The sequence below is a fragment of the Sander lucioperca genome, chromosome 20 (genome assembly GCF_008315115.2).
Source record: "Sander lucioperca isolate FBNREF2018 chromosome 20, SLUC_FBN_1.2, whole genome shotgun sequence".
In the NCBI taxonomy this organism is placed as follows: Eukaryota; Metazoa; Chordata; class Actinopteri; order Perciformes; family Percidae; genus Sander; species Sander lucioperca.
Genome location: NC_050192.1, coordinates 23729817 through 23752143, shown reverse-complemented (window position 1 = coordinate 23752143; position 22327 = coordinate 23729817). Strand labels below are relative to the sequence as shown.

At 37.8% G+C, this 22327-nt stretch overlaps 1 protein-coding gene across 1 annotated transcript; it reads right to left on the bottom strand.

The window, feature by feature from the left end:
• Window positions 1-5957: 5957 nt before the first annotated feature.
• Window positions 5958-21539, bottom strand: etnk1 (ethanolamine kinase 1). Its single transcript, XM_031306441.2, has 8 exons — window positions 21234-21539; window positions 19500-19759; window positions 19083-19223; window positions 16808-16950; window positions 11576-11659; window positions 11320-11480; window positions 9089-9162; window positions 5958-8827 (listed from the first exon to the last, which is right to left on the bottom strand). The coding sequence occupies exons 1-8, from the start codon at window positions 21378-21380 to the stop codon at window positions 8755-8757; spliced, it is 1083 nt and encodes a 360-aa protein (XP_031162301.1). The 5' UTR covers window positions 21381-21539; the 3' UTR covers window positions 5958-8754.
• Window positions 21540-22327: the final 788 nt, after the last annotated feature.

Sequence of the window (22327 nt, the reverse complement as noted above, 5' to 3'; positions counted from 1 at the left end):
AAGTATGTCGAAAAAGTCATAGTATAGTATGTCAAACAAGCAATAGTATAGTATGTCAAAAAGTGATCAAAAAGCCATAGTATAGTATGTCAAAAAGGTTATAAAAAGACATAGAATAGTATGTTGAAAGAAGAGAAAAAAAAGCCATAGTATAGTATGTTGAAAAAGTCATAGTAAAATATGTCAAAATGGTTATAAAAAAGCCACAGTATATGTCGAAAAAAGCCATATTATAGTATTTCGTAAAAGTTATTAAAAAAAGCCATAGTATAAGTATTTCGAAAAAAGTCATAGTATAATATGTCATAAAAGTGATAAAAAATGCCATAGTATAGTATGTTGATAAAAGTCACAGTATAGTATGTCAAAAAGGTTATAAAAAAGCCATAGTATAGTATGTCAAAAAAGTGATGAAAAAGCCATAGTATAGTATGTCGAAAAAAGTCATAGTATAGTATGTCGAAAAAAGAAAAAAAAAGTCATAGTATAGTATGTCGAAAAAAGTCATAGTATAATATGATGAAAAAAGAGGAAAAAAAGCAATTGTATAGTATGTCGAAAAAAAGCCATAGTATAGTATGTCAAAAAGGTTATAAAAAAAGCCATAGTATAGTATGTCGAAAATAGAGAAAAAAAGCCATAGTATAGTATGTCAAAAAGGTTATAAACAAAGCCATAGTATAGTATGTTGAAAGAAGAGAAAAAAAGCCATAGTATAGAATATCGAAAAAAACCCCATAGTATAGTATGTTGAAAAAAGTCATAGTATAGTATGTGAAAAAGGTTACAAAAAAAGCCATAGTATAGTATGTCAAAAAAAGTGATAAAAAAGCCATAGAATAGTATGTCGAAAGAACAGAAAAAAAGCCATAGAAATAGTATGTTGAAAAAGTCGTAGTAAAGTATGTCAAAAAGGTTATGAAAAAGCCATAGTATAGTATGTCGAAAATAGAGAAAAAAAACCGTAGTATAGTATTTCAGAAAATTTATAAAAAAGCCATAGTATAGTATGTTGAAAAAAGTCATAGTATAGTATGTCAAAAAGGTTACAAAAAAAGCCATAGTATAGAATGTCAAAAAAAGTGATAAAAAAAGCCATAGAATAGTATGTCGAAATAACAGAAAAAAAGCCATAGAAATAGTATGTTGAAAAAGTCGTAGTAAAGTATGTCAAAAAGGTTATGAAAAAGCCATAGTATAGTATGTCGAAAATAGAGAAAAAAGTCATAGTATTAGTATGTTGAAAAATGAGAAATAGAGTCAATAGTATAGTATGTCGAAAAAAGTCATAGTATAGTATGTCGAAAAAAGTGATAAAAAAGCGAAAAAGTATGTCGAAAAAGTCATAGTATAGTATGTCAAACAAGCAATAGTATAGTATGTCAAAAAAGTGATCAAAAAGCCATAGTATAGTATGTCAAAAAGGTTATAAAAAAGACATAGAATAGTATGTTGAAAGAAGAGAAAAAAAAGCCATAGTATAGTATGTTGAAAAAGTCATAGTAAAATATGTCAAAATGGTTATAAAAAAGCCACAGTATATGTCGAAAAAAGCCATATTATAGTATTTCGTAAAAGTTATTAAAAAAAGCCATAGTATAAGTATTTCGAAAAAAGTCATAGTATAATATGTCATAAAAGTGATAAAAAATGCCATAGTATAGTATGTTGATAAAAGTCACAGTATAGTATGTCAAAAAGGTTATAAAAAAGCCATAGTATAGTATGTCAAAAAAGTGATGAAAAAGCCATAGTATAGTATGTCGAAAAAAGTCATAGTATAGTATGTCGAAAAAAGAAAAAAAAAGTCATAGTATAGTATGTCGAAAAAAGTCATAGTATAATATGATGAAAAAAGAGGAAAAAAAGCAATTGTATAGTATGTCGAAAAAAAGCCATAGTATAGTATGTCAAAAAGGTTATAAAAAAGCCATAGTATAGTATGTCGAAAATAGAGAAAAAAAGCCATAGTATAGTATGTCAAAAAGGTTATAAACAAAGCCATAGTATAGTATGTTGAAAGAAGAGAAAAAAAGCCATAGTATAGAATATCGAAAAAAAACCCATAGTATAGTATGTCGAAAAAAGTCATAGTATAGTATGTACTTTAACATTTGCCTGGACGATGCTGAGGATGTTCTATCAGTCTGTCATGGCCAGTGCTATCTTCTTCGCTGTCACATGCTGGGGCAGTGGGATGAATGTCGCTGACACCAACAGACTGAACAAACTGATCAGGAGGGCTGGTGATGTCGTGGGGGAGGAGCTGGACACATTGACGACCGTGGCTGAGAGGAGGATGCTGTCCAGGCTTCAGTCCATCTTGGATAATGTCTCACACCCTCTCTACGACACACTGGCCCAGCAGAGGAGCACCTTCAGCAGAAGACTCCTCTCACCCAGATGCACCACAGAGCGCCACAGGAAGTTGTTCCTGCCTGTCGTCATTAAACTCTACAACACCTCCCTCAGAGAGTCACACACCCCCCCTCTGTAATCATCTCATCTCAAACATAGACAATTCACTTCTCTTTTTTATTGCACTATAATCATCTCACCATAGACAATCATTTTCTCTTTTTATTGCACTATTTGCACATTAACATTAACACTGTACATTTCGTATTTTATTTATTATTACTGTATATTTGTTTTTTATTATATATGTTAAAAGTCTGGATAATATATGTTGTTTGTATATGTTGTTTGTATACCTGGAGTGGTAACAAAAATAATTTCCCCCTGGGATTATTAAAGTATTTCTGATTCTGATTCTGATTCTGATGTCGAAAAAACTGATTAAAAAAAGCCATACTATAGTATGTCGATAAAGTTATAAAAAGAGCCATAGTATAGTATGTCGAAAAAAGAGAATAAAAGGCATAGCAGTATGTCGAAAAAAGTAATAGTATTGTATGTCAAAAAGGTTATAAAGAAGCCATAGTATAGTATGTCGAAAAAGAGAAAAAAAGCCATAGTATAGTATGTCAAAAAAAGTGATGAAAAAAGCCACAGAATATTATGTCGAAAAAAGTCATAGTATAGTATGTAGAAAAAAATGATAAAAAAAGCCATAGTATAGTATGTCGAAAAAAGTCATATTATAGTATGACTAAAAAGTTATAAAAAAAGCCATAGTACAGAATGTTGAAATAAGAGGAAAAAAAGCCAAAGTATAGTATATCGAAAAAAGTCTTAGTATAGTAAGTCTAAAAAAGCATTAGTATAGTATGTTGAAAATAGAGAAAAAAAAGCCATAGTATAGTACATTGAAAAAAGAGAAAAAAAAGCCATGGTATAGTAAGTTGAAAAAAAGAGAATTCAACATAGTATACTATAGCTTTTTTATTAATTTTTTTTTACATACTATACTATGGCTTTCTTATCACTTTTTTTGACATACTATACTATGGCTTTTTATCTTTTATTTCAAAATGCTATTTAATGGCTTTTTTAGACATGCTTTACTATGGCATTTTTATAATTTTTTTCGACATATTATACTGTAGCTTTTTTATCACGTTTTTCGACTTACTATACTATGGCTTTTTTATGAATTTTTTCGACCTATTATATACTGGCTTTTATCGAAATACTATACTATGGCTTATTTTATCACTTTTTTCTACATACCGTACTATGGCTTTATTATCATTTTTTTCACATATTATACTATGGCTGTTTTCAACATACTATACTAAGGATTTTTTTATCACTTTTATCAAGATACTATATTATGGCTTTTTTATCACTTTTTCGACATACTATAGTATGACTTTTTCATCACTTTTTTCAATATACTATACTTTGGCTTTCTTCAACATGCTATACTATGGCATTTTTATAATTTTTTTCAACATACTATACTATGGATTTTAAAAAAGAAATTCGACATAATATACTATTGCTTTATCACTTTTTTCAACGTACTATACTATGTCTTTTTTATTTTTTTTTCAACATACTATACTATGGCTTTTTTATCACTTTTTTTCGACATACTATACTATGGCTTTTCATCTTTTTTTTCGACATACTATATTATGTTTTTTTATCTCTTTTTCAACATACTATGCTATGGTCTTTTATTACTTTTTTCGACATACTATACTATGGCCTTTTTATCTCTTTTTTCGACATACTATAGTATGGCTTTTTTCATAACCTTTTTGACATACTATACTATGGCTTTTTTATCACTTTTTTCAACATTTTATACTATGGCTTTTCATCACTTTTTTAGGCATACTATATTGTGTTTTTTTATCACTTTCTTCGACATACTATACTATTGTTTGTTTTATCTTGTACATACTATACTATGGCTTTTTCATAATTTTTTTGACATACTATATTATGGCTTTTTTATCACTTTTTTCCACATACTATACTATGGCTTGTTTATCACTTTTTTGACATACAATACTATGGCTTTTTTATCACTTTTTCAACATACTATGCTGTGGCTTTTTTATCTCTTTTTCAACATACTATACTATGGCTTTTTTTCTCTTTTTTGACATACTATACTATGGCCTTTATTTACTTTTTTCAACATACTATACTATGGCATTTTAATAATTTTTTTCGACATACTATACTATGGCTTTTTTATCACTTTTTTTCGACATACTATACTATGGCCTTTTATCACTTTTTTTCGACTTACTATACTATTGTTTTTTATCTTGGACATACTATACTATGGCTTTTTCATAATTTTTTTGACATACTATATTATGCCTTTTTTATCACTTTTTTCATCATACTATACTATGGCTTTTTTTGTATAATTTTTTTCCACATACTATACTATGACTTTTTTATCTCTTTTTCAACATACTATACTATGGCTTTTTTTCTCTTTTTTCGACATAATATGCTATGGCTTTTTTCAACATACTATATTATGGCTTTTTCATCACTTTTTACCACATACTATACTATGGCTTTTTTCGACATACTATACTATGGCATTTTAATAATTTTTTTCGACATACTATACTATGACTTTTTTATCTCTTTTTCAACATACTATACTATGGCCTTTTATTACTTTTTTCCACATACTATACTATGGCTTTTTTTTAATCATTTTTTTCCACATACTATACTATGGCTTTTTTATCACTTTTTCAACATACTATATTATGGCCTTTTATAATTTTTTTCGACATACTATACTATGGCTTTTTTATCTATTTTTCAACATACTATACTATGGCTTTTTTAGCACTTTTTTTCGACATACTATACTATGGCCTTTTATCACTTTTTTCGACTTACTATATTATTGTTTTTTATCTTGGACATACTATACTATGGTTTTTTCATAATGTTTTTTGACATACTATATTATGCCTTTTTTATCACTTTTTTCATCATGGCTTTTTTTTAATAGTTTTTTTCCACAAACTATACTATGACTTTTTTATCTCTTTTTCAACATACTATACTATGGCCTTTTATTACTTTTTTTCAACATACTATGTCTTTTTTATCTCTTTTTCAACATACTATACTATGGCCTTTATTTACTTTTTTCAACATAATATGCTATGGCTTTTTCATCACTTTTTTCCCACATACTATACTATGGCGTTTTAATAATTTTTTTCGACATACTATACTATGGCTTTTTTAGTCACCTTTTCGACATACTATACTATGGCTTTTTTTCTACATACTATATGGCGTCTTCATCATTTTCGACATACTATACCATGGCTTTATTCATCACTTTTTTCAACATACTATACTATGGCGTTTTTACAATTTTTTTTAAACATACTACATGGCTTTTTTCATCACTTTTTTTAACACTGGCTTTGACTTCTAGGACCTGTATACCTCCAGGATGCTGAGACAGGCAGGAAAGACTGTGCCCCCGGCCCACAACTATTTGAATTGTTAAACCAGCAACAGAGAGAGTTGACACAAGAAAAGACAGAAACAGATAAGGGTAAATAGACTTTATTTCTCAAAGCATGTTTACAGTATTGAAAATGTCATTTGTTTATTTCAACTCTTACCCCAGGCAATTATTCACTTTAATGCAACTTTTAGAAAAAAAAAAAAAAAAAAAAAAAAGAACTCCCTCTATGTACATTCATTGACATTTGAGAACAAGCAAGGATATTATTAAATGTGATTACTGTACATATAAACATATGCTAAAGTGGCCAGAGAATTTTTAGGACAGACTTTTGTACAATGTTAAATAGTAGTGGAGGTTCATATTTTTAGCAGTACTACGATGGCCTATGTATAATGTACAGTGAAAAAGCATTCATTTCAGATGGATGGGGAAATAAAGCATATAGGAAATATTTCAGCAGTATTTATAAAATTTTAACCATTCTGATTACGTGGCAGTCAAATTAGACAAGTGCATTCAATTTCACGCATTGTGTAAATGTAGTCTGATAGTTACTACTAACCCAACAGAAAACATTCTCTCGTTCCTCCAACTCAAGTTAAACCAGTAACGTATCAAAATTCTTTACCACCAAATATAAACATATATTTTAAATTCATATTAGGCCCAACAAACTACTTCTTAATTCTTCCATCTTAATTTAGATTTTTTTTTACAGCATGAAAAACACAACACTAAAATAAAGAAAATAATAGGCCTAACCTTCAAACCCGTAATTTCAAAACAAGAGCTTTCACAGGCACACGGGCAGAGGAGTGTGAACATGAGACATGGACCAGTCTTGTCAGTAATGGCTCTTCACGGAGCTTTGCAAACTTGTTGCAACTGAGAATACCTGGGCAAACATGCGATTTGCAGACTGTTGTGGAGTAAACAAGAAAACGTGTTTCATCATATTTTACATGTAACGCTCATGTTTAAATTGCTCGGAAAAAAATCAGGTGCTCTTCTGGCACTTTAAATTTTGTAATTCTTCTTTAAAAAATATGCTATATTTGCCCCAATAGTAATCTGCTACTGCATTAGCAAACATCTACACACTCTCAAAGACCTCAGCCTCAACAACAAGTATAAAAAGTCTATAATAGTTATTCTAATTCTCTTTTTTGCTACATGGAAAATGATAGTGTGCATTATGTACAAGCAAAAAACAGATGTCAGCACTTTGGTGTAGGCTTGTTAAAGTAACCAAGAGATTAACTTGTTTTAGTTTTTCAAAAAGGGCCTCCTAAAGCTCATTTAAAAACCATGAACATTTTAACATGAAGGTCAAAGGTGAATAACAAGAACAGTCACCGACAGCAGCCATTATTTTTTTTCTCCAACAGATGGTGCTCTTGCTCCTCAGGTCCCACTAACAGCTGACTTTCATTACAATGTTTTTAACAAAACAGTATGTATGTATGTAAGCAACCAACTCCACTTTCTTTCTTTTCCCCCAAAATTCTTTCAACATTGGGCGCTTAAAAATGTGCATACCAATAATGGCTCAGCAATCTGACAGTCAGCAAGGCCGTATCACACTTGTCCTAATACACACACACACGGGAGTGAAAACTGGTCTAAAAGTGTAAAAAAAAAAACTTACTTCATTAGGACTGAACAGCAGTGTTCTGTAATATTAGAGACGATTCCCAAACCTTCCCTGACACGGAGCAGACAATATAATTGTTTGGTCTCGTTTAGTACAGCATGCCTTTCAGTCAATGTCACAGTGAATAACGTCCCCAGCACTGCTAACTTACCATGTGAACTACAACCAAATTACCTATCTAGCATTATGAACATGGAATGTTCAAATTACAGTGAGATGCAAGCTTGTCCCCAGTCAAGACTTTGACAAAAGCCAAGTGTCAAAACAAACATGAAACGCACATTACAGTGAAAATCTCCCTCAAGTCAAAAGACCGCTCACTGATATGCAGTACAAATATTGATGCTCTCCTTACAACTCAATGGTTCTACCGTCAGTCCAGCAAGTCAAAACACACAAGTCCTTACCAAACTACACAGCACAATGACTGCACAGCTATTCTGGTGCACCACCCATGCGCAGGATGCTGATGAAAACAAGAGAGTCACAAGGCAGGCCACAAGTTTGTTTTCGTTTTCTGTTTTGTTTTTGAGTGACTCATCTCACGTGGGATTTAGGGCCAGCACTGGCCTTTCCATGTTGGAATTTATTTTTTTATTCTTTCATCTTGGTTCTTTAGCAAACAAAGAAGGCTTTGTATTGCTTTCATGTAAATATAAATTTGGTCATTAGCTTGGCTGGCTAGAATGCACATACAGTATGAGGAAGCTGTCTCCAGGTGATCAGATTAGTGTTTGGGCCACCGGTCAGTCATGTAAGTGATTACTATAGGTTGGTGGTGAATAAGGTGACATTCCACTACCAACTTAGTAATTTGAGCTACAAGAAAAGCTGCTTATACAAATAAAATACACCAATATCATGTTTATATCCCAGTTGATATTAGAATAATTGAAATGACCAGAATAAATTCAGCCATGTGGGCTTCACATTGTAGCAGGTCTTAAAAGTGTCTACTTCACATATGCCCACATTACAAATGATTTGGGCTACCAGTTTACAAAGGCGCGACAGCATTGGATGGAGAAGGTCGTGGTCCATTCAATCTATAGAGATACGGACATTTAGAGGGACCCTGTAGGCACTGAACAGGAAAGACTCTCAGTCTGGCGCTTTCCTACTAACAAACCCTACAGGGCGCTCTGCAGTCATCATGTGAGTCTCAGAGCAGATTGGAAGGGAGGAAGAGCAGGAGGAGGAGAAGATGAGGGGGCGGGGGCTTTTACTCGGGTAAATTCAGCTCAGCCACATCCAGTTTCATCTTGAAGTACTGGTTAAAGCGCAGGACTGCATATCTGAGACACAGAGAGAAGAGCAGTGTCAGCGATAAGATAATAATGTAGGTGACATGTTAGCTACATGGATACCAGTGCAAACATATCAGACTGTTTAAATACACTGTGCACTGAGATGACACAAATTATATCAGTATGGATGCTTCAAATGTTCTTAAAAAAAAAAAAAGATTAAATAACTGAAATCTGCTTGGCAACGCAAAAATAAAACCAGCTGTTGATAAAGTATGAATGATGGTTTTTTTCAAGATGGCAACATACCCCAAGAAGTCAAAGTCGATGGTGGAGACCTTGGCCTGAATCAGAGCCCAGAGACCCCAGAAGAAATGAGATGCCTAGACACAGAGGAGAAGGAGAACACAGAGACACAAAGGATTAGCGTGTATTCACTGTCTAAAAGCAAATGTCGTGTCTAATTACCAAATACAGCACACTCAAGCATGTACAAAACCAGCGGAAGCCCTATGGCAACAACAACAAAAAGCTGACACAGAAAGGCAACCGCTTCACTTGCCCATCCTCCACACTGCCCTCTTTTCCTCTTTACAGTAAACAAGGCACAGTGTGGCTCAGGGGAGAGCGCTGAGCCTCAGAAGGGTTTCAAGTTGTCGTTAGGCGATCCTCCCATATGCAGATCGCATCAGCGGGCACATCACAAACATTCATCTCTCATATTCAGAGCAGGTAGCCCAGGTCATATCTAACATCACTCTGACCACATCATTCTATAATTATATATAATCCACTATAATCCATGTTTTCTGACCGAACACCTGGCAGCAGGCCTGGAAAATCCACTCTGAATAATCCCCCAGCAAGCTCACTGTGCTCTACAAGTGTTTAGTTTCAATTCTATGAATTTCCTTGACCATACAGTGTATGTCAAGACTAACATGAATTGACTATTAGTGCTGGATTTGACAAAAAAAAGTAGATTTTCCGATTCATATCGATCTTCAAGTGAATGATCCAAAATCGATCTTTTAACCCTGACCGTGGATTTCCACAGGATGCAGAACGTCTGCGGACCGGCTCCGCTGCGGAACGGCTGCGTGCTCCGCCGTCTGTCAATACCCACCAGGTCCGGATTTGTTGCGTAACGGCTGCGGCCAGCTGACCACGAGATCTCGCGAGTTCACGTATGTTCGTGCGATATAACAGGATGCAGTTTCTATAAACAGAACCACAAAACCAACAACCGTTTGTTTCCATCCAGAGTAGAGGGGAAACAACTCTGTGCTGTGTTTCCAAGGTGTAGTGCAGGGAAATATGACCTGCCGTGAGCACGGTGTATTTTATTTTGAAAAGTAACCGGATGTTTCATTTTGTTTCTGTGCTCGACTTCCTGTCCCGCACAATCTGAATTGTGCTGAATTGCTGCGGAGCTCTCCGTCGTCCGTCAAAAATAGAAGCTCTGCGTATCTGCTCCGGAGGGCTGCGGACTGACGGAACTGGGACGGAGTAGGGACGCAGACGTTCTGCAGTCGTGGAAATACACACATTGACTTTCATGGAAACCTAATGACTCCATCGACGTTCCGGAGACGTTCCGCATCCAGTGAAAATTGCCAGTAAGAGACCCACAGGACCGCATGCAATCTCAGCCAACGTTACAGTCATTAAGAGGCTGTTGCGTTTTAAGGCTAGAAAAAAGATATTTGTATCATATTAAAACTAGACGATCAAAGGCATCCACGCGTACCATATCATGCTAGCTCATCGGAGGCTAAATAACATGAATTTCTAAGAGGTAAAAACTGGCATAGCCATTTTCAGGATATATGACTTTAGGGATATACCTCATCTGCACCACACCCTGTGCACTAAAGAACGCACTGGTCACTCACAATTCACAATACACACTGACTGTAGAGTCTGTAGAGTTGCACTTCATTGTGTTGACTGCTGTAGTGTGTTTTTCAAATAAAAACGTAATTAATGTAACTGCTTTGGGGTAAATTCTTAATGTAAACAATATTAATATCCACTGCAATAGAAAATAAATGATATACAGTGTCGGTATTTTTGGATCTTAAAAAAGTTACCATGCCTTATTATTGGAGAAATTGCAAAGATATGGAATTAAAGGGGTAGCTCACTGGTTAAGTAGTTATTTTGGGAAAAGGCACCAATATGTTCAAATAATTAGATCATTGCAAGTCACAATTTTTGCAGGTTACATGTGGGGTTGCCCAAGGCTCAGTGTTAGGCCCATTACTGTACTTATTTGTGCTTCTTCATTTCCTTCCTCAAATCAAAAGTGACAACAGATAATTAAGGAGAAGATTAGCAAAAATAAACAGGACAATCCTTTTACCAAGAATCATGCAGCCATATTGGATATATAGGCCTAAATGCACTCAGACAACTAACTACCATCTGCCAATTAGAAACGGTCACCATGTTGGTCTTTCAAACTCGACATTGGAGACTGTGCTTTACTATAATGTAATGTGATCTATAATGCATGTACAATAAAAATAAATGCTTACCAGGGCAAAATGGTTGACTTGGACATAAAGAATCTCCACCTCTCTGTCAGTTACTTCACTGCCCTGGCCTTTGTGCTCCTTATAGGCCTCCAGGTAGGAGCGGAGCCACGGCAGCTGAAAGGTCCGCTCTGGGTAGTGACTATAATCCACCTCATTCAGGCCTGCAACACATACACACACAAGTTAAAGATTCAGTGAACATTTCATACACACATCTTTTTTACACATCAAGTCAATCAGTACAAGTCATACTCACCAGCAAACTCATTGAAATGATTCCCAATGTCGTAGGCTTGGTAATTGTACCCAGCATACTCGTAGTCAATGAACTTTACATTGCCTGGAGAGAGAATCAGTGTTGTTTAGACAGGGACACAGGAAGCAGACATAACATGATTATGATGTGTTTTTCCCTTTTGATAACTCAGAATGTCAAGGCTTTTATTTCATACTGTAACATTCTTCCTGTCTGACTGGTCTTGCTGGCTAGTTAGCCGATTGTGGGGCAAGGAGTAAGAGCTTGCATTTTGAGGAAAGTAGACTGTAGAGGGGGACTTCAGGACAGGAAATGAAATAAAAAGGGAATTAAGAAAGACATGTTTAAACTTAAGGTATTCTTCTGAAATGAACTACTGACAAACACTTCCTACACGTGCACTATAATGCTGTTTAGATCAAATACAATCATGCTGTTAAGATTTAGGGAAGTCAAAGTCAACATATATATGCTGAAGTAAATGTAAATGTGTTTTTTTATGACTACAAGGCAACAACCCATTCAAGAACATATAGTTTGCGCATCTTCATGAGGTTGAGCAATTATTTACAATGATATCTTGGTAAACAGATTAGATGTACTAGTAACCGTCTTATCAGCCTTTTTATCCACAAAGACCACAAAATAGGCAGCCGGGATACATTAACAAAAAAAAAATTTAAATGTGCAAATCCTGACGCAACACATGGAAACGCATACAAAAATCTAAGGGGGAACAAAAATTGAGTACACCTGGCTTTTTCAGAGAATGCTTGTTTTGGAAGCATGCAGAGAATAAAAGGGAAAAATGGTCAAGTCAAAGTGATGTTTTGAAGAAATGGGGGTGAAAGGGCAAAGAAAGCAGAGGGACAAAGCGAGGAAGATAGTAAAATACAAAGAGACACAAAACTGGTCTGTAGAAAAGTACAGTGAGCTGCCAAAACAAATGTACAGCAACACACTGTTTGATACATGCTCTCTCTTTGTTGACAACAGACAATGTACTCGTCAGTAACTGAGAGACAACTGGAGTTATAGCTCTTAGATACACTATTTTATAGCTCTTAGATACTATATTTTATAGTGTGATGTTTATGGGTCCCATACAGTTTGAAGTCAACCTGCAGTCAGTGTTCTAGAAGAACAGCTTGGATGCTTAAAATACATTTGAAAAAAGTGTCTCTTTAAAATTTTAAATCTCAGGTTTGTGCATGGAGAGGAATGGTCAAAGAATGTGTTGTTTATGCATTTGAAGGCCGGTGAAAATATGAGGTGTCGGCATTAACAATGAACAAAGAGGGAAGCATTGATATAAAAATGGTGGTGGTTGGTCTCAAAATACAAACCCTTACTTTTACAAGCCCGGTTGTTTAAAGAACAATACATTTTATCAAATATCTCCACTCCTAAATATTTTTCTGCTTTGTTTTGGCCTTGGCTAATTTCTTTGGCTTAACATATGGAACATTAGTTTTTGAGGTGGTGCTGGACTACAGAAAAAGACACTTTGAGGTGGGTTACCAGCCGGCGTGTAGGTCCTAGCGGGACACAACTGAACACCTCCAGGCAGTGGCTATAGCCCCCCCTGTGCAGCAGATGAAAAGGTTGGGGCAAACATCTTTCACACATGCTCACTCTCACACTGACATATTTGTCTTTTACCCATTCTTGCTCCCACGCACAGTTTCGAAAAACATCAGGCCTTGCTGCCAAACTCCCATTCCTTTTCTTCCCTCCCCCTCCTCACACATGCAAACCCACTTCCCCTTCTCACAACACTCCCCTCCAATGCTTCCGTCTCATTGGTCCACCGTGAACCCAATACTGTGACACCTCTGCAGCTTCTGCAAATGACAGAATCTTCGAGACGCTTCCTGTTGGCTGCTAAACTGCTGATTTTGTGGCCCTTGGGACCCAGTTTTGTTGTATTTATTTTTCTTGCAACAGCTGAGTAAAGTGAAAGGGGCAGGGAAACTAAAGCAGCCTGTAGTGAAGACTGAGAGACACGATAAAGAGAGACAAAAAGAGAGAAGTAATACAGCAGTTGTTGAGAGTAGATTTAAACTTAACAGTATCTCTGCAAAACTCATGATTGAGCTTCCAATACTTCCGTTTATGGTTTTATCAATACAGGAAGTGGTGGCTTCTCTGCTGTCGCGTGTGGCAGACAAGTACAGTGGGGGAGTGACAGGAAGCAGCGTGGTAGCTGTACAGTCTCTTTTCATGCTGTTTTTTCAAGGCAACAAAAAGCTTTAAGTGCGGAGAAACATGAGGACTGAGATTGCTTCGACAGTTTAGACCGCTTGAGTTGGGCGCGGTCAGTAATGTAGTAATTATTGTTGGAGCTGAAGTCCCTGGACTGTATTGTGGTGTCCATTCCATTGTGGTTGTCATCTCTAGGTGTGGTCTAGTTGTGTTTGCAGTGTTAAGACATAATGTGATTAAACTAGAGGTACTGGGAGAAAGGGAAATTCCTTTCTATTCTGGCTTTTAATCAATAATACTATAAGTACTGATAACCTCACCTTACTTACTGAAGTCTGAAACATGATTCTGCAAGTCAGCAAATATGCCTGGATGTTGGGCACTGTCTTTTAAATGTCTGTACAAAAGATCTGTACTGTTCATTAACTATATATTCGCATGTTGTATTTTTTACAACTGTATGTAGAGGAATTTAAGTGAGTTCCATGCTGGGTATATGCCCAATCCCAGTAAAACTGGTTCTCTTTCCTTGCTGAACACGTCAGCACTTGTTTGAAATGCAAAACCACAGATTCAAATGAGATTCTGCAGGTGTGCACGTCTACTTCTCTGTGAGCTATGGTTACCTGTACACTTTTTCTGTGTGCTCAGAAGGGCTGTTACCGGTTCTTGTAATCGTAACAAACTGTCACTGTTCGGGGGTCACGATTCGGTGTGCTCACGCACACACACAGAACGCGTTGACGCACGTAATGCGGAACCAAAGTTCACAAGCGAGTTCCGCTCGGAAAATTTTAGCCGTACGCCGTTATCAACATGTACTGAGGTCAGCGCAACAGAGAGAGAGTTGTGTAGCCTATAAGGCAAGGACGGGGTGTTCGCTTTGCCATAGGTTATTTAAATGAAAAGTGAATGGAAAAATATTGAATACATTTTTTTTATAATGAAACCAGTTTACCAAAGTTGCCAGTGGGCAAAATGCTTCCAACCCCAAGCTTGAGGATTGGGTCTGTCTTTGACACTTGCACTACGGTCTGTTTAAATTAAATGAAAAGAAACGGATACCGCATTTTTCCTGCTGTACCGAACTCACACCAAACCGTGACTCCTAAACCGGGGTATGAACCCGAAGCGTGACTTCTGTGTCCCGTTACACCCACTAGTGCTCAGGCAAATGCATTTCTCCGCATTTTTGCAGAGGCATGTTTCAGCTTCAAAGGATAAAGCTGATGATATTCTATATTGTTATGACAACAAATCCTATGAAAGGACTAAAACCAACAATGCATTAATCCTTTTCACAATGCTATTCAATTACCCCAGCCGCTCTGTGGCTCTCAGCCCCAAGCCCATTCATTACAAATGTACTTTTATGTATATAAAAAAAAAAAAGGCTTCATTGTTTCCTAAAACAGCAGAGCGCTGTAATTTTCCACAAATGTTACTAAAACATAAGTAAACAGTGAGTTTATTTATAGCAGCGTGATGGTGCATGAAGTATTGACTCAAAGTAAACTACATTGTTTGTGTTCATCATGTCACCCAGTGGAAGAGGTTGGCTGGCTGTTGTGTTGTTCCTGAACAATAATGGAGCTCTATGGCACCAAGGAATTAGCTATATGGGGGTTTGGCTACACAGGCAAGACTTGTTAGTCTGATCAATTCAATGTTGGTTTTGATATTTTCCATGGGATTTGTTGAAATTAAGAAAAATACAGAATATCGCCAGACATATCCTTCCACTTATATGGTCTGCGCAGTGAGAAGTGAGGAGCAGTGACGGAAAGTAGCTTTACACTTCAGGCATTTGGCTGGTGCTCAGAGTGATTCAAAGCCAGTGCAAACCATTAAAAAAACATTTGTGTAATAACCAGCATCGTAAGTAGCCTTGCTACTGGCACAGGGACAACTGGTGGGCGAGTAGCATTGGAGGGAAATAGGTAGGTACGTGGCTCCTACTGCTGACATGAACTCATCCCGATTAGCCTGAGCAGTGGGCAGACTACGTGAGGGCCCTCAAAGCCGACTGTGCGTGAGGTTTGTCGCTCTCCATTGCCTCCCCAGGGCAGGGTGGCGCAGGGCAGCCACAGCCTCGGCTGTCATTCCTAGGAGAGAAAGGCTAGACACAAGGAGCTGTGAGAAGGGCCCCGCCCCTCGTCGCAACCCGACGAGGGGACTGGCAGCTCAACACCCCCACCCCACCTCCCACATACATAAAAAACCCTGTTCCCCCCCCCCCCCCAAATTCTTATTTGTTCTCACCCTTTTAACCCGAAAGTCCTCTGCTACAATGACAATGATTAGAACAGTTTCACTGACTGGTACAGTCTCACTGACCAGGATAATTTAAGTCGCTCAGTGCAAAAGCAAGCTAATAAGTTTGCCTGAGGACAGGTTGCTTGGCCTTCATACCATCAAAAAAAACAAACATTGCTAAAGCACCAAAAACATGTGCTGTCAATAACACAAAGACTTGGCATGTGGAATGATGTAATGGCAGTTTGTTAAGGCTGACAACAGTCGTTTACGTTCTAAGTTTTCAGCACAGAATTAGAACGACAAGAAGTGAAATCCATATCAGAAACAGCACTTCTCAACCAAGCCTCATTACAGGGGGTCTCCAAGGTTTTGAAACATATAGGAAATTGAAAGCCAAAAGACTCAAATTGTTGCTTTAATACATATTTGCTAAATGGATTGGAGGCAGATGTGCATAACTTTGCCCCACCCTCCAATCCCCATTAATCAACGCACAACTTTCATTTGTGTTGTGCTTGCCCTGTTTCAGATGAGGATTCCATCTAGAGCAAACCCAAATCCAAATCACAGGTTTGTCCTTTCTGACCGTTCTAATTCTACGCCTGCAGCCCAATGCAAACACTGACAATGAGTGAAGCATGTGACTAGGGTTGAGGAAGTCCACTTAATGCAATCCTACCTGAGTGCAGAGACCAATGCAGTTCACACTACAACACAATTCAGTCACACAGTAATGTCTATGACTACACTTGTGCAGTTAATACTCACCTGCCTCCTCATTATAAATTATGTTTTTGCAGAGCAGGTCGTTGTGGCAGAGAACTACGGGGGAGCCCAGCACAGACAAGCTCTGCTGGAGCCACACCAGCTCTTCTCGGAGGCACCGTGGGCTTGGCACCTCCATACTCAACCTGGAGGGGGCAGAGTTAAATAGGGTGAATACTGTATATTGAAAGAGGTAGAAGCATTACGAGTATTAAAAGGAGGAGAGATTGAGGTAAAGTCAGTACAGGGAACCTGAAAGCAGACTAAGAAGAAGAGGTGAGGACAGAAATAGGAGCGGAGATTAAGAAGCATAAAAAAGGGAAGAGAGGGAAACAAATAACATTCTCTATTTTTTTTTTTTTTTTTTTTTTTTTTTTTACAGAGATGCTTTGCGATGATGTGGCAAAAGTGGAGTAAAAAGAAAAACTAATTCATTCTTTTGTGCTACAATTGTGTATGTAGTAACAGCTGTGTCTCACAAAAAACCTAACTCGAGCAAAAACTATAAAAAAAAAGCTTCATTCAAAGAATAATAAAAGGTCAACTGAAATCCTCCCAATTTTACTCCTAGAATCAAAGATTTTGTGACTTTACTCAAGTCCTCACTACAGCGTATTTACAACAACCATAGCAACTAGAACCACCAAAGCTCAATTTGCCTGTCACATAGCGCACCTGTATTGTTTTGCGTTGGCACTGACACACCCAGAATAGAGGGAAACATATGTAACACACAGTACATATTTAGATAATATAATAGTGAAGCAATACTATACCTGTAATTATTTTAGCTTAAGCCAGATTGATACAAGTAAAAAAGTAACAAAGCAAAATAAGAGTCACTTTGCTGGGGCGCCCGGATAGCACAGTTGGTAGAGCGGGCGCCCATATATAGAGGTTTACTCCTCGACGCAGCGGGCCCGGGTTAGACTCTGACCTGCGCCTCTCTCTCTCTCTCTCTCTCTCTCTCTCTCTCTCTCTCTCTCTCTCTCTCTCTCTCTCTCTCTCTCTCTCTCTCTCTCTCCTCTCTCTCTCTCTCTCTCTCTATCTCTCTCTCTCTCTCTCTCTCTCTCTCTCTCTCTCTCTCTCTCTCTCTCTCTCTCTCTCTCTCTCTCTCTCTCTCTCTCTCTCTCTCTCTCTCTCTCCCTCTCTCTCTCTCTCTCTCTCTCTCTCTCTCTCTCTCTCTCTCTCTCTCTCTCTCTCTCTCTCTCTAAAAACACCCAAAAAATAATCTTTTAAAAAAATAAATAAGGAGTCTCTGTGCTAACTAATAGGGGTAGGAATAACCAGAGGCCCCACGATACGATATTATCACGATACGATAATATTGCTTTATTATAATATTTTAAACATATTTCGATATTCTGCGATATGTTGCTATTTATTACCTTTTTTCCCCCCCAACTTCAAATTATGTTCCCAACGGAAAACTTTGTCAACATCTGTTTCATCTAAAAGTAAAATTCTAATCTAGACTGAAAAAGCAATTGATTTTATTATTCTAGTACCAAAAAGTTAAATTCTCATGTGCAATTTATAATACTATACTGTATCTACCCCCCGCCCTCCCCCCCACACACACACCTACTAACTAAGCAGTAGCACAATCTGAGACTGACCTTGTTTATAATATTGGAGGTTTTGATAGGATAAATTAAAAATGTTCATATTTTTAGGGTGTTTCATGCTGTAGAGAGAAACTGATGTTCACTCTGTTATGTCTTAGGAAGGCCAGAGCCGTAAAGTGAAGTCACACTTTGAAATGTATTCCACATACTTCCTCAGACACGTAAGACATCTACCACTGATAATGGAAACTATTATGCTGTGCCATTGCACATGATGGGGTCGATTGGATCATTTATGACTCACTGACAAGAGAGGTAGGGAGTCATAGTTCCACGTGGAGATAACTGAGAACAGAAATATACAAGAGACAAAGCTTGTGTGGACGCTACAGCACTACTTAATCAATAAAAGAGCTAAGCTACTGAGAAGCTAGTGCCGTGACAATGTCAGCACAGGTTGCTAATGTAGGCTACTTTGTATTTGCCAGAAGGTGTCATAGTGACAAATGCCTGTTCAATCGGTTTACATACAATCAAACCGGTTTACCCTCGTACCGGTGAAACTGGAAATCGGCCTCTACTCTACTAAGTACCATTGTGCAATTTTTTTTGGTCTTGAAAACTTGCAGATAGCCTGTCCAGTGAGTCATGAAAACATGTAGAGGGCACATGACAGTCTATCAGCCACATCACAGTCTACATGGCCTCACCTGGCGTTCTGCGCAGGGTCCTTAAAGTACTTGGGGATGAGAGCAAAGTACTTTCCCATCTTCAGCCACATGTCAGACTGCGGCACCCAGCCATTGTGGGCATGGATGGCATGGTACTTGGCAAGCTGCCTGGCAATGAGACTGCAAGATAGAAAAGACAGAAAATGGGAGGATTTCTCTTTCTTTCCAAAAAAAAATTAAAACATTTTAGATGTACAGGTTGGACTGGACCAGACAGCTGTATACCCATTTACATTTTGGGAAGGAGTGTGTGTGGGTGTGGTTGTGTCTGTGCCTGTGTGTTTGTCTTTTCAAGCCAGCACGACAAACATCGGTGTGGTAGGCACAGCTGACAACCCAAATTTTTAAGTGAGACAAAAAAACACTCTTGCATAACAAAGGACATTTTTATTTTACCTGAACACAGGTGCGCTGCGAATATGCTCAGGCTCCAGGGCAGTTCCTTGCAGGAATTCATAACAAAGACCATTGTTGAAGGTGCAGTATAGGTGTGGGGCACAGCGGTTTTCATGTAGTACTCTGAAACTTTTTACTTCGTTTTCTCGGTCAACCAACAATTCTGTTTTGTTGCCATAAATACGGACCAGAACCACATCCTGCATGACTGCACCCACGTAGCAGCCCAGCAGCTTATTGGTTATCCCATCTGTGAAAAACTGCAGAGACAAATAGAGGAAAGAGTGGAGAACAGGTGAATCAAGTGGGAAATCATAAATTTGTCCTGTGCTTCAACAATCTAGCTTAACGCCTACAGTTAGACGACAGTGGGACCATCCTCCACATTATGCTATTTAAGTACCGTGCATGAAAACCTACATTGTTTTAGGTATGACATAAGTTCTGAGAGGAGTCAGAATCTGGCAAGCTACACTAAAGAGAGAAGAGGAATGAATGTAACATTGAACAAATTAGGGCTTGTCTGGGTTGATTTAAGCTGAACTTGGGCTTTTTGGGAGAGGTGGGAACATACCAGCCCTGACTGTTTACTCTATAAGGGACTGACTGAGAAAAACAGGACGGTCAGGAATTTTATTTTGCATGAGGAAGCAATGGCAGGCATTTGCTGAGTTCCCACTTTGCCCTCATTGATGAATATAGGCAAGGGTGGCGGTGAAGCATGTGACCAGTTCCCATCCTCACTGTGTTTACCAAGTGGAGTCACGCCCCCAGTCTGTTACTGGAAAGGACAAATAATGCACGTTCTGGGTACCTGCCCAGGCTGTAATGTTGAGCATATGTCTCACCATCCTTCTCTAGAATAATGTAATGTAACGTTAGGACACAATGTTCCCCTTACTGCTTGCTTTATTTTAATTAGTTTAACTTTGGCAGATCAAAGAGGACACTTATCGGATAACATTAAGTAAATAAAAGTAGTCTATAGTGCTCTGATAGTCATCTGTATTTCTTCTAGATCTAGAAGTTAACAAGAACAGAATGTACACTTAACACACAGTAGCGTCTCAGCCTCCTGAACAATCGAATGATGAATTCCAGAAAGGCCCTAGGCCTAGGGCACACGAACCAAGATGATACTTGTGGGCTAACCTGACAGACACACCTCTCCTCTATCTGTTTAACTACCCCCAGGCAAAATTGCTACTTCGTCCCTTACATAACATTCACACGGATGATTATTTATTATGCAAGTTTAGTGTAACGTCAATAAAGTCACTCAGATGAACAGGTATGCCTGGTTTTGCACTCTGCGCCAAAAGCGGCAAGAAACTCCCACTGACGCAGATGCTATTTGCAAAGACAAAACATTAACCCTGGCGGGGGAAAATGAAACTTACCGCAGTATTTTTCGGGGCTTTATCGTTAATATAGCGAGGATCTGTCCGTGAATGTCAACAGCTACTTTATAGCGACATTAACATAAATCTTGGCATTTCAGGTGCCTGTGGTGTCCTTATAATAGCTGGTTTCGTGTGTCATTTGCTCCTAGAATAAATTAGCTAACGTTAACGTGAGTTTTTCAATGAGAACACGTTGCTAGCTAACATCAGTTTTTCGCCATTTTAAACGACTTTAACTTCAAAGAAAATAATGTAAGCTATGGGGGAACGTGGAGACATACAGATACCAAGCAGACAAGCAGGACACTGTTTAAAATGAAATAAACGGCACCTTCACTTTGACCTCAGATGGCTTCCAGCTCGGTCTCAGCTCCTTCAACAGCTTCAGTGCACCAGATCTGTAGTCGCTTTCGTCCACTGTAACATCTATTTTGGGCACAGCGGGAGCTTCATCGGGTACGTGAATGTAGTTGGCCATTGCTAAATCTTTATTTCTTGGAATATTTTAAACTCTGACGATTAGTGTGCTGCACCGAGCGCCTAAATGTGCAATGTATGAAAATGTGTGCTGAGCGGCGGGTATATAGCTAATCCTGGAAGAGCTTGTTGGTGTGCGACAACGCCTCTTACCAAATCCCACCCACCAGAAAAAAAATGTTCTCCTGATGCGTGCTCGTTGTCGAATGACTCACCAGAAGCGCGTGATCAAAGCGTCAGCGTGCACCGTCGGCGGGGCTTAAGCATTAAACCCCATATAAATATACAAAGTAATATCAATGTAATGCAGACATAAACAACACACATGAACTATAATAAGACATATACGAGTACAAAGCAAAGATATGACAAACATCGCATTGGTGATTCGAGTCGCTAGTCCTTGGTGGATATATACAAGCGTACACTATGCTTCTGACGCCACATCCGTAATCTACTTGAATGAAATGAGCTTTGTGTCAAGTATGAGCATTTTAAATGTCAGACCTGTAAAGGTCTGTTAGTCCAACACAGAGAGGGTACACCCATTTCAACTCGAGTTAAACCGGTTTTGTTAGCTGTAAAGGGAACATGAGAAAGTTCATGTTTTTATGAACACATAACAGTGGTTGTTGCTTGTTGGCCTCATAAAAACATACTAAATTAAAACTCTACCCAATTGTCGTATCCCGCATTGCATTGCGTAATTTGTTATTAAGGACATAAATCAAGCTGTGCTGTGCTTGTCCCCATAGCAGAGACATAGTCCCTCTAAATATATAAATCTAAATATACTTCATATCAATGGGCCCTGGTAATTTTCCATCTTGACCATGGCATGTTTGTTCCACTCTGGCATCCAAATTCATGCCAGATCTGACTTGTTGCTTGGTAACATACTGTGTAAAACAGTACAAGGGATCTCATTGCACCAATTGTCTTGATTCA